The 13,579-nt window shown below is 41.3% G+C and overlaps 1 protein-coding gene across 1 annotated transcript; it reads left to right on the top strand.

Moving 5' to 3' along the window:
• The first annotated feature begins 540 nt into the window (after positions 1-540).
• Positions 541-1,219, top strand: SF3B5 (splicing factor 3b subunit 5). The gene has a single exon (XM_081140587.1). The coding sequence runs from the start codon at positions 669-671 to the stop codon at positions 927-929; it is 261 nt and encodes an 86-aa protein (XP_080996713.1). The 5' UTR covers positions 541-668; the 3' UTR covers positions 930-1,219.
• The last annotated feature ends 12,360 nt before the right edge of the window (positions 1,220-13,579 follow it).

Raw genomic sequence — 13,579 nt, 5'->3', positions numbered from 1 at the left:
GGAGCGCGGCCGCGCGGGAACGGGTACCCGTTAGGTCGGCAGGCAGGGCACGGCCCCGCACGCGACTAGCAAGCACCGGAACCCGAGCCCGCCGACTTCAGGGTGACCTACCGCCCACTGGGAAGGGGCTACCGTGCAGCCACGTCAGCCCCGACATCAAAACTATAGCGAGTTCCTTTTCCAAGTTGCCCGTGGTGTCCCACTAGAGTTTCCCCTTTCCTGTCGGCCCCACACCGCCTATGGACATTACCCGCCGCCCTGACACCCCCTCCGTTAGGCCGCCCGAGGCCTCTTACAACGAGGCCAGGGCTCCCGGGAGCTCGTACGCAGGAGGCTTCGGAGACCACAAGTCCCAGCATGCAACCCTTCCTGTGAGAAAAAGGGCCGCTAAGTGGACCATCATGCAACGCTCTCCGGAAGGGGGCGGGGCTCACGATAGGGGCCGCCGACTTATAGCGTCGCCTAGGCAGCTCCAATTAGGTGACAGAATACACTTCCGCTTCCGTCTCTGAATCCTCGAACCGCGAGGAGGTGGCGGTGACGTCATTCGCCAGCGACTCTGCCGGTCCGGAGGTTCGGCGGCGCGGTGCCCCTGCAGCTTTACTCTCCAGAGCCGGCTCCTTCTCGGCCGCGGCCCCTGACCCGAGCGCTGCGAGGCAAGCGGCGACATGACGGACCGCTACACCATCCACAGCCAGCTGGAGCACCTGCAGTCCAAGTACATCGGCACGGGCCACGCCGACACCACCAAGTGGGAGTGGCTGGTGAACCAGCACCGCGACTCCTACTGCTCCTACATGGGCCACTTCGACCTTCTCAACTACTTCGCCATTGCGGAGAATGAGAGCAAAGCTCGAGTGCGCTTCAACTTGATGGAGAAGATGCTGCAGCCGTGCGGCCCGCCGGCCGACAAGCCCGAGGAGAACTGAGATCCGGCCGCGTCGGCGCCGTGCGGGAGAGCCGCGGTGCCGCCCCGCGTGCCTGCAGCTTGCCGGCGTTCCCGCGTGCCCCCGACCCGGTGGACCGGTTCTCCGCGGCTCCGGGCTCTCGTGTGTCCCTGCGCAGAAGTGCTTCGTCCGGGGGCCTCTCCCGACCTGCCGTCACGTGGACCCTTGGAGCACAGCGCTGGGGAGATGACCAGGACCCCTGAGAACTGTGACCGTGGCGACCCTAAAACACTGTCGTTGTTGATTTTTCCATAAAGTTTAGAAAATTTTCAGTCTCTTGGTGTGGGCTACTTGTGTTCGGGTGGAGGGGTTCAGGGAGGGTTCTGGGGAGTCCGAACAGGAAACCGGGGTGGGCGCGGGCCAGCGTCCTTTGCCTGACACATCCTCCCTGCACAACCTTAAAATATTCTCCCCCCTGACTTCTCCCAAGAGCCTTTTCAGGTCCATGATGCCTTCAGTACTGAAGTTTGTGATCATTGCATCCCAGTTTCTTTTTCTCCCATTCAAAAAATCTGTTCATCGTTGCCCTCCCCTCGCTCTGAAATTGCATCCTTTCTTTCTCTTGGGACTTTGTGGACATGCCATGAGGAATGACAAGCTGTCAAAATAGTTTTTTCATTAACATTCAACAAATAAAGGGTATTCCCCCAAAATGTATACACACACTTTGAATAATTATAAAGGCAGTGTTTATTAAAATACATTTCATTTTCAAAATTCAGCTACCAGCTGTTAAAGTGTGTATACATTTTGAGGGGGGGCACCCTGTATTCACTGGGCCCTACGTGGTAGGCACTTTTTCAGACTTTGGGTGGGGGGATTATACTGGTGAGGGGAGAGGGAGGCCATACAAACTGTAGACATAAGCAAATGTTAGAAGATGCTCTAGAGGATAGAAGTAGGTAGGGTTGCGATTTTAAATAGGATGCTCATGTTAGATTATTGAGATGGTGACATTTGAGCAATGACTTTAAGGAAGTGAGGGTAATAGCCATATAGAAAACTGGGGAATTTGCTTTCCAGGCAAAGGGAACTGCTGGTGTAATGGTCCTAACACGGGTTGTGTCTGTTTGTTGCAGGAACAGCAAAGAGGCGAGTATGGCTGGAGGGAATGAGCAAGAGAAAGAGTGGAGGGACAAGTAATAGAAAGGAAACAGGTTAGTCTGGTAGGCCAACATAAGGACTTCTTGCTTTTACCCGAGGGCGGTTGACAGCCATTGAAAGGTTATTAAGTGATCTGTCATGATTTAGATCAGTGGTTCTCAAACCTATTTAGGCCTTGGGATTCAATTACATTCTTACAAAAAAATTTGTATAGGTTTTCATTGATTTTTAGAGAGAGAGAAACATTGATCCGTTCCCTCCCATACACACACCTACTGTGCCCTCACCAGTGACCGAACCCACAACCTGGGCATGTTCCCTGACCAGGAATTGAACTGGTGGCCTTTCAGTACACCAGAAGACAACCAGCTGAGCCATGTCTGTGGGCCAGGGCTTACAAATTTTTGAAGACCCCAAAGAGCCTTTGTTTATGAGGTTTGTAGCTGTTGAGATTCACCAAATTAGAAGTTAAAACTGAGAAAATTTAAAAATATGTAGTAATTTATTTAAAATAACAGCAATAAACCCATTAGATGCTAGCAAAAACTAACTTTTTTTAAAACAATTTTACAGATGTCTTCAATGTCTAACTTAGTAGAAATTTGGATTCTCCTATCTGCTGCACTCGAACTATTGGGATATGAAGTTCTAGTTGAAGTATGAAAAAATCTACTCATAAATATGTAGTAAGGGAGAAATATTTTAATAACCATTTCAAATAACTGGATAGTCTTTGATACTCCAGCAAAACCCAACAAGTAGTAATTTCTTAAAACTTGGTTACGAAATGGAATTTGATCACCGAACTTTTCATTCTCTATTACATTAAAATCCATTCATCTATCGTAAACTTTGGGTCTTTGACCCATACATTATTTTGCAACACCATGCATCAGTCATTTGTAAAGTATTGGCTCACTGAGTTATACAGGCTTTCCAAATGTTCACATTATGCATATCAAGTCACATTTATTAATATCACCACTGGTCTCCTCAGGGAAGTATTGGGAAGCTGAAAAATTACAATGAAAGTATAAGTTTTTCACAATTTTAAGTTTTTTGTTGATAGCCTAAATTCTATCACTGGTAGCAAATATAGTAAGCCCTCAATTTTCTGGAGTTCAGATTTAACAGACAAAATTTCCAATCTGTATGTGAAAATTAACACCCTGTTAATTTTTAAATGCTTTTAACAAATATTTGCTTATATTAAATTAACAGGTTACTTTTTGTTATGAATTCACTGTTATTTTTAACAAATTTTAGCGAATAGGTCATATGTTGGAAAAAACACTTTAGTAATTTCTCTGACATAAAAAAAGATTACATATCTACAACTATAGTCTATATTGAAATCCAAGAGTCACCACCCATAATGTTTGGGGAACGATCACACCGCATCACTTGCGGTAATTGGTTCTGCTGTCTTGTGGCATGACTTTATTTAGCAGTTTCACCAACGTGCAGGCTGGTTTTCTGATGTGCTAAGCCACACCCCAGCCACTGCATTTGTTTACTCATGGTGGTGACTGGTGAATGCACGCATTTACTAGAATCATTCAGTATAAATTTAAAATTACAGTTCATAATTTTAAGTACACAAATGTGTCTACATAAATAAAAACAGGTAAACCAATTTGTCAATTTTTTAACAGACGCATGTGGATAAACCACTTTGTTCTATAACGGACTTTCAGCTTTAACAGGTACTCCCTCACCTCAATTAGTCCATTATTTTGAGGTTTTAGTGTACTGTCTGTTTTCCTTAGTATGACAGTGAGCCCCTGTCCCTGATTGGGGGCTGCAGCAGTAGACTAGGAGAGATTACCACCTGCACTGGAGATAGAGAGGAAGGCACTGGATATATAGTATGGGGCCGCTCATATAAAGAATCAAGAGAGAAACATGGACAGTAAGAACTGCAAGACTTTAAAAGGAAGTTGGTATCTTAGAGAAAGACCCCCATGGACTGGCTAGGATTTATATTATGTTTCACAAAGGCAAGGATTTTGGTCTGTTTTATTACCTGAACTTAATCCAGAGACTATGCTGGGCCCATGCTAATTCATGTTCTTAGGCAGTCTTCATCTTCACCAAAATAGGTAATACCAGAGAAAAGATATATTTCAAAACATGCTTCCTAAGTAGTAATACTAGGTAACATTGATAGCTTTTATGGTGTGCTACGTGTTTATCTTATGTGATGTTTGGGAGGTATTAACTTTGTTTTACAAATGCTATAGGTACAGAAAAGTAATTTGCTCAAGATCACACGATTACTATGTGACTAAGCCAGGATTTGAACCAGGTCTTTCCAGTTCTGAAGTACAAAGTCTTATATATTCTGTTGCCCAAATGTAAAAATATGTAAAAATCATATTAGAATAAGTTGAAATCAGTTATTGTCTCAGATAAAAATAGAAATATTAAAAGTTTAGTAAATTATACTAAAGGAATATCAGACCAATATGAAAGTTCTTATATAACTAAGTAAACATATAACTTGAAATATTTTAAATGAAGATGATTTTAATGGGAAGACTATTAATTTGTGTGGGGGAAAAATTGATTTAAGGACCTGAAAGTAAACAAAATTAGTCCAAATAAATTTAATTGAGCCAGTTATTCTTTTTTGTTCTGATCTAAAATTATATTTGTGTCAAACACAGGAGGGCAGCAGATGATGCTCTCATAGAATTTACTTTTGGAAAGAGCTCTAAACAGATTTTTGCTAACTTGGGAGAAAATCAACTCTATATTTATGTACAGTGATGTTGTAATTAGAAAGCCCCTTTGTGAACTCTAAAGTGACAAACATGGGATAAGATGTGGACCCTACCCTAGAAGGATGCTAGCTAGGGAAATAAACACAGCAGCACATAAATAACTCTGATCTGTAGGTAGTGAGTGGTAAGTGCTAAAGAAAAAAGGCTCTAGAGTTTACATGAGGAGATTACTGCAAACTGCCAGTGACGGTGTGCATGAGGACATGGTTGAGAAAGAGTCTTTTGAGCAGGACCATGAGTGATAAGTAGGATTTATAAGTGTTAAGATAAGGGCAAGGCAGAATGAGCCTTGGGAGTATTACCAGCTGCCCTAGGACAGGCAGGGGAATTCAAACCACTCATTCCTGTTTAAAACCTTCCCATCATTTGCAATGACTTATGGTTTGGAGGGTCCTCCACTCTCTCGCTCCTGCTTCCTTCATGAAGCTGGAAAAGCAAGTTAAGGTCTAAATCCTAAGAGTGTTAACTCAGTCTTCACAACTCTGGGAAGGTTATTAGCTCATTCTACCAATAAGCAAACAGACATATGAAAAATTAAGTGGTGGTGGTGGTTTTAATATCACTCAGTTTGTAAGTAGTAACACAGGGACTTACGCTCAGGTCTGATTTCAGCATCCAGGCTCTTTGTAGGGTTGGTCGGGGATTCCCAAACTGTCCCATGGGATTCTAATTCCATGAAAAGTTCTAGGTGGGCTTTTGAGGGGGAAGGTGGGTAATGGTGGTTGGAGGGGAATAAGGGTAAGGGACTATCTTGATTTAAAAAGTTTCAGAAATGCCCCACACCTTGGAAATTCATGCTTCAGGTTATTTTTTTTAAAGTTCAGCAGTAAGAAATTTTGCTTAATTCATTTCCTAAACTTATTTAATCTTGGAGTTCCTTTTCTCAAGAAATACCAAGATAATTTTGAGAATTTTTGGGGGGGGAGGGGGGTTGGATACTGCTATTGGCAATGAAAGAAATTTGAATAGAGAAATCATGTATTCAACCCTGAGCTTGAGGAAAATGAATTTGATGTCAGTGTGTAGGTGGAACCCATAACCACAGATGATTTTTCTGTCTCCTGAGACTAATGCTTTCAGCTGAAAATGAAAACCTTTGCAAGCGGAGAGTTCTTTGTTCCCAGTTTCGATTGTTTCCATCTCTCCAAGGCTAGTTACTTGAAGATATTATAAAGAAAAGAGACAATTATATTTTGCAAATTAGTTGTGAAGCTGAGGCTCGTTCTTTTCCAGGGCAAGGGCATGAAAACAACAACAACAACAAAACAACGTTATTGAGGGATTTGGACTTTTTTGTTCACTGAGTGTATCAGTGTCTGGCGTGATCAGTAGTGAATGATCTGGCAGGCCAACCAACCATTGGCCTACTCCAGAGAGATGACAATTTGTTCTTAATGTAACTGGCTTCTTAACTCATATCCCAAATTCTTTCCAGGCCCCCCGTGTCCTTCATTTTCCTTACCTGCAATACACACATCACACCTAACTGCTCACTCCCTGAAACAGTGAAAACCGGGAAAGGGTGAGGGGTGCTGGTAGGAACTCAAGAACTGGAAGAATCCATCTCCTCTCTCACGCTCTGCAAAGTGTGTGTCTGCTACAAATGACCCTTTGAAGCTCTGTCTCTTTGCTCGGTGTTAGCTCAGAACCCTCTGGCATCTCCATTTCTTATTCCTTCCCGCTGCTCCCAGCTGCTCACCTCAGGCCCCAGCTTCTCTTGTCGCTCTATCCTGCAGCTTGAAGGAACTGTATCCTTAATACCTCCATGTCTCCTCACAAATGCAGTGACCTTCAAATCAGAAATGTCTCATACCATTAAAAATGGGGGGGGGGGGGAATGTGGGGGGTTGTGGTTCGTAGCATAGAACAGTCCACCAGGTCACCTCCTCAGGCCCCCTCCCCTGTTCAAGCTCTCAGCTGGCAGACCAGTCTCTAGCTCTGGTTCAACATCGTCTCTCTCACAATCCTGCCCTTTACAATGAGGGTGTTATAGTCCTACCTCCATGAATTTTGCTATGAGGATCATTTTTTTAGGAAAAAAAAAAAAAGTACATATATATTTACTCTCCTGGTTGTAAGCTGACTTGCTGTTCATTTTTTCCCCAGCTCTTCAGTAATCTCTCTGGCTTTTCTTCTATCTCCCTTCCCTTTTATCTCCTTTTGATTCTTGCTGTGCTAAGAAATTTAACATTTTTCTATTTAAATTTAAATTTTTCTAATTAAAAAAAATTTTAAAGGTACAAAGAATACTATAACATGGGATATTCCACTTCAAATGAACAAATTTTGCTTCCCCCTTTCCTATTTTTAAAATAATTTTCCAAATAAGGAAGATCCTTACTTATTCCATCCCATCTTTTAAAAAGTATATGACCTAGAAGAAATTTTTCTAAAAATTAGTTTAAAAGAAAGCAAAATGTATATTTTCCCCGATGAAATTTAGGACTTGAACATCCCTTATTAATAGGTTAATCCGAACTTTAGATGATAAAGTGTTATTAAGCGAGGACAATGATTTGAGCTGATGTCCATCATGCAGCTTACATTCAACACACTATCAATGTTTTAAAATATTTGTTGTCTAACAACCCTAGTAGGGCCTATTATTTGACCATGTAAAGCACTGAAGAGATACAAAATGGTAATAAAAAAATAAATAAAGTAAGATCACAATTAACAAGGAAGACATAGTATAACAATGGAGCTCCAGATTCTGTGATAGTGGGCCCTCAATAGCTGTATTTGTTGACAGATGAATAGGTGATAAATGAACAAATGAGCAAACAAATACATAAGAAGCAATGGGGATTGGGTCAAGTTGAGATGGGCATGAAAAATGCTGATCATAGATTGATTAGGGATCTTTCTATCCCTAGGTTCAAAACAAAACTCTGATGTTTTGTAAAGTGTTAAAAAACCTCGCTGAAGTGATTTCAACCCTATCAAGTGCAATATGCACATAGATTTTTTTTAACCCCAAAGAAATGCACACTTGTTTTTATCCTTTGTCACATTAATAAGCGATGTGGAAAATATCAAATACCCAAATAACTGGACAAGTTCACTTAAAATGAAAGTTTCAAGCTAGGTAAATCTCAAAATATATTTCTGACTGAATAAGCAATTTCACAATATTCATTTTTATATGGTCACATGGGAGTTCTTAGTTTCTCCAGAAAGGATATTTTGCTAAAAACAAGATTCTCTCCTATATGCACAAGAAAATAATTATTGATATGGAAAATGAAACCTGAGATAAATACATTCAGTAAGGACCTAATTTGGGGAGGATGACTATAACGTGGTAGCACAGGGCAAAACCTGTCCCTTGTTTTGCATTAATTTCAATGGTCCTGTAATTATTGGAGTATAAACTGTGAAAAGCAATATATTTACTCTCCTGGTTGTAAGCTGACTTGCTGTTCCTTTTTTTCCCAGCTCTTCAGTAATCTCTCTGGCTTTTCTTCTATCTCCCTTCCCTTTTATCTCCTTTTGATTCTTGCTGTGCTAAGAAATTTAACAGATAATTGGTGTAGTGACGTCAATACATCTTTAAGCTTTTCTCTGAGCCCTCCAGCAACTTTAGAATTCGCATATCAAGGCATGTCATGCTAATTAAGTTTTCCATACCCTGAAGTCTGCGTCATAGAGACATGAATTTTTAAGGTAGTAGATAAGGAGTATTTGTGTGAAGGGTTCCATAGTTTGACAGCATGCATTTATTTTTGTAAAATAAGTGTTGTTAATGGAATTAAATGCTAAATAATATTTATATATTTTATGAGTGTGTGCAGTAGAAGAAAGTCGTGGGGATTATTCATGTGTAGGGAGCACCTGAGTATGTTAAATGTTCTCAGTATATGTGAGCCAGTTATTCATGCTTCTGTATAAAATCTCTGAAAAAATGTAAGGGTGATGAATTTATTTAACAAAAGTATTTTCATAATGAGACCATAGCTATGAGTTTATTCACTATTTAAGCCAGTAACTTTGCTCACTACAAATTCTATAGTGAGATGCAAACTGCAGCTCTACCCAGGCCAGGACTCTTGGAAATGTTTCTAGTGGGGAGGCAGGTGAGACGGTCTGGACACTGTTACCTGAGACCCATCTAAAGGGCATATCTTTCCAATAGCATCATATGCAACACGAAAGGCCAGTATTGTATTCTAATAGTCGCAGTTTATAGTCAAAGTTTGGGGGTAGTGGTTGTTGTTTCTGTACTTCTGAAAGGACTGTTTTAATTCTTAGAATATATCTATTTCTTGGTAGGTAAAAATAGAAACAGATATACAATTGTTCCTTGAGCAACATGGGGGTTAGGGGCACTGAACCCCATACAGTGGAAAATCTGAATAACTTTTGAGTCCCCCAAAACTTAACTACTAATAGCCTATACTCCGAAAGCCTCACTGACAACATAGTCAATCAACACATATTTTGTATGTTGTATGTATATCATATACTTTATTCTTACAATAAAGTAAGCTAGTAAAAAGAAAATGTTATTAAGAAAATACATTTACAGTATTTATTGAAAAAAATCCATGTATAAGTGGACTCACTCAGTTTAAACCTGCGTTGTTCAAGAGTCAACTGTAGATACAAAAATAGATACAGATAGCACCATACAGAAAGTCTCTTTGATATTAAAAGCCTGTAAAATTATCTCAGACTTTTTCTTTGACCTATTAGGTTGCTTCATGCCTTCATGAAAGTTATATTTGTAGGTATTCAACTGACCCTTACTCTATCAATGAGGACTCTGCCCTATATCTGAGTAATTTTAAAGATATTTAAGGTCCCTTTCCATTCTAATGTATCAGTTCTAGTTTATACAAAAGCCTACTTTTGCCTCAGACACAAGATCCTAGGCAATTACCAAGCTAAAAATTGGCTCTCGCTCTTTGTACATGTCCATTTTTAAGTTTCGAATAATAATATAATGCATGTATAGATTTCTGTGCTTCCACTTAGCCTTTGATTTTTAAAATTCCAATTAGCATTAATAACAACTAGTTCATTTTTTCCAAGTATACATAGGATAATTCTGATTTTTATGAGCTTTCAGTAGTATAACTTCTTCAGACCAGCTCTACATTGATGAAATCTTTCAATGTGAGACTATTTGTGGGAATGCTAGAATGCAGTTTTGTATGCCCAGCACCTTAATAATCAACACTAGTATCTCTGCCATGTCAAGCACTGAAGTGAATGCGGCATTTACTTGTACCCCAAGTGCTGTACCCAGAATGGCACACTTTTCTTTGTTCTTTGGCCTAATCTGCTGAATATTTTCTGTTTCAGATTTCCACTGAACCTTGAATATCAGCAGTGCACGGCACATAAACCTTAAAAAGCATTTAATTCAAACTACCCTCTGATTTCTACGTGGGTATCTCTCGTAACAGCTTCCTTGAAACAGCACTGCTGTTTCGGGAGATAATGTTAAGTTTATGCTCGAAATTGGTGTCATGGCTTAATTTTTTATAATAAGAGATTATGGTTTTCAAAGGGATAGAGTTTACCACAAATATGTGGTTAATAAACTCCAAACAGGATCTGTTACAGTGTACTTACAGAAATCCCTCCTGACGAAGCCACTTGCGTGAAATCTGTGTTTAGCGTGTTCGGGGTGGACACAGGGTCCAGGGAGAATGCCAAGCTGACCTGGGCGAGGCCAGTGGAGAACTCTCCCTTCCTGCTTAAGAGAAGATTGAAGGGAGAGACTATTTTACTCATTTTTTTTAGCACAGTGCTGGTACACGTAGGCACGCCACAAATATTTGTTGAATGTGTCTTTATGCCCAGGGCGGGTTGTCTTCTTTATCCTAAGCCTGGATTATATCAATTGCAAAACAAAAAAAAATAGCAAAGCTATTGAGGTCCACCACCCTGTCTGGTTCATGTCACTGACTAGTCCAAGGGCTTCGTGCTTCGCTCTTGGTGCGTCACGATCCAGGACTCAGATATGTGACCCCAGCTTTGTTTCTCTCTTTCTTCATTCCTTAAATCTGACTCCTCAGTGTTGCCCCCCTTCCTGAAGGCTGCCAATGGCTCCATGGGCTTTATACCTCCAGGTTCAAATTCCAGACTTTCCCTGAACCCATCTTTCTAGCTGGGGATAATAATAAATGGGCTATTTAGCCTTGGGTACGTGTTCCATCCCTGGGTTGCAAATGGAGTCAATGCCTCCAGGGGTACCTAACCCCTCACTAGGCAAGGGGGTGGGCCCATTGAGGTAAGAGGCAGATGGTTATCAGGAGAAGATCGAATGGACAAGAAATGACAAGTGTTGGCCAGGATGTGGAGAAAAGGGAACCCTGGTGCACTGTTGGTGGGAATGTAAATTGGTGCAGCCACTGTGGAGTTTCCTCCAAAAATAAAAGAATAAAGTTTTATTGTGTAAGCCCTCCAGTTTGTGGTAGTTACAGCAGGCCTAGGAAACAAATACAAACAGTTTTAACCTCAGTCTTCTAGATTGTGTAGCAGAGCTGCAGATACATAAAAGGGCTTCTGCAATAAAACAAAACAAAGCCCAACCAAAGCAATTGCAACTTTAATGCTTCTTTTTATTCTAGAAAGGCTTTTAAAAAACAAACAAACAGAAGTCTTTGAAGATCTAAAGTGAAGTATTCAGCATGAGAGATAAAAAGGCATGTGTGACAAGCAACTTTTCATGTAAGTCTGTTCCCTCAGAACTGATCTGCTGCATGCAGACCCCACTCCCTCAGTGCTCTTGGAGGCCATGGGGGATCAAGGCAGTGTGGCCTGACCCAGACTAGGTCTGCGTTCCTCCAAAGGCACATATATGCACTCTGTCCTGACCTCCTGCAGTCTCTGTAAACTAACTCTGACTAGTTCTGTCAGAAGAGACAGGAAGGTGTAGTAGGCAGTTAGATAGGCATGAGCAGAGCAGGAACGGTGGGCCAGGTACAGAAGGTCACCAGGGGGGAGAGCCCCGGGTGCCTAGCAATGGGCAAAACTACAAACCCTTGCATGACCACTCCCTTAAGCATTAACCCCTGGAGATGACATCTAGGCCTCAGCTGTGTTTCAGCTCCAGGCCCAAAGCAGCAGCAAAACCAGGCAAAGCGATGCCATGGCTGACATCAGGACCCCTGCCCTGGTGGAGACCACAACCCAGAGGAAACACACTGGGAAAGCTGGTGAGTATTCTATTGAGACCCTCCCCTGAGACCTCAGATAAAAGCCCTCAGGATGAAGGACCCAGAGCTGCTCTCTCTACGGAGTCTACTCTCCCCTTTCCCCAGGGCACATGCCTGCTCTCCCACACACCTCAAGCATGCCTGCACCTCTCCCCCCTCTTTGTCTCTCAAGGTCTCTCTCTCTCTCTTTCTCTCTCTCTCCTAACTCCCAAGGGCCCTTCTTTTGCTGTAACTTGTTTCCTGAGCCCATTTCTTCTACAGCTCACTTCTTCTACCTCTGTGACTTTCTAAAATAAACTTTCTCTTATAATTTGAGTCTTGGCTCTGAATTTTTCTCTTAGCCAGAACTCAAGGACTGAGGTTGCTGAACCGAGGTTAACTCCTGGTGCCATTTTTCTGCTGCTAACAAAGGGAAATTGCTGGAGTCTTTGAAATCTCTCAATGGCTAGGGACTTCTACTGCTCTTCAACAGTATTTTCAGATCCATCAAACTCTGCCTTACTTGGATGGGGATTCCCTGAATCCCCTGTGAAACAGGAGAAGTCCCCCGGAGCCATGAGGGAAGTGGGCTCAGGCCTGCACAGACTGAGAACTAATTAGTGACTTCCGCCTCACTGCCAGCTTAGACCCTGTTAATACGGGCTTCGCACAGCGTGGAGGTGAAGGATCTAAGGCTCAGGCTCAGGCCTCTAAGGATCAGGGGTTAAGCTGCCTAGATTTAAATCCTGTCTCTGCCACTTAGTGGCTGTAAGAAAAACCTTGGAAAAGCAACCTAATTGGTTTGGGCATCTGATTCCTCATTCATTAAATAGGAATAATTCTAGAACCTGTTTATAGGGTAGTTGCAAAGTTTAAATGGTTTATTACACATAAAGAGTGAAAATGAATAGCTGGCACATCGTAGGTGCACAATAAATGTAAATAATTATAATTGTGTCATAGCCTGTATAAAGCTTCCATAACACTGATAAATTGTCAATCTAGAGACTTGAGATATATATATATCTTTATGACAAAATATATGGTCTATCTTAGAGATATTATGGGTTTAGCTCCAGACCACCACAGTAAATTGACTATTGCAATAAACCGAGTCACACAAATGTTTTGGTTTCCCAATGCATATAAAAGTTCTGTATATACCATACTGTAGTCTATTTAGTGTGCAATAGCATTATGTTTTTAAAAAAAGTGTACATACCTTAATTTTAAAATATCGCTAAAAATTCTAGCCATCATCTGATCCTTTAGCAAGTTGTAACCTTTGTGCTGGTGGAGGGCCTTACCTTCAATTTGTAAAAACTGCGATATCTGTGAAACACAATAAAATGAAGCGCAGTAAAACAAGGTGTGTCTGATAACAATAATATCTACATAGACATGGCATAGACACTTCACCTCCCCTAGCTCTGGTTATTAATCTGTAAAACACAAGATTCTCCACATACTAAGAATAGCATATTTGCACACACATAAGCGAAATCCCTCCTATTATTTAAAAATAATTGCTTCTATACATCTATAAACTTCAACACCCAGCCCTCATAGTCAAGAAAGGTAATCGATGTGTGGT

This window comes from Miniopterus schreibersii, assembly GCF_964146895.1.
Source record: "Miniopterus schreibersii genome assembly, chromosome: 6".
In the NCBI taxonomy this organism is placed as follows: Eukaryota; Metazoa; Chordata; class Mammalia; order Chiroptera; family Miniopteridae; genus Miniopterus; species Miniopterus schreibersii.
The sequence above is the reverse complement of the archived record's forward strand: the minus strand, read 5'-3'. Positions and strand labels throughout refer to the sequence as shown.

What these genes read in the sequence shown, in the direction of transcription:
- SF3B5 (XM_081140587.1), top strand. Translation starts at nt 669, where the DNA reads ATGACGGACCGCTACACCATCCACAGCCAGCTGGAGCACCTGCAGTCC.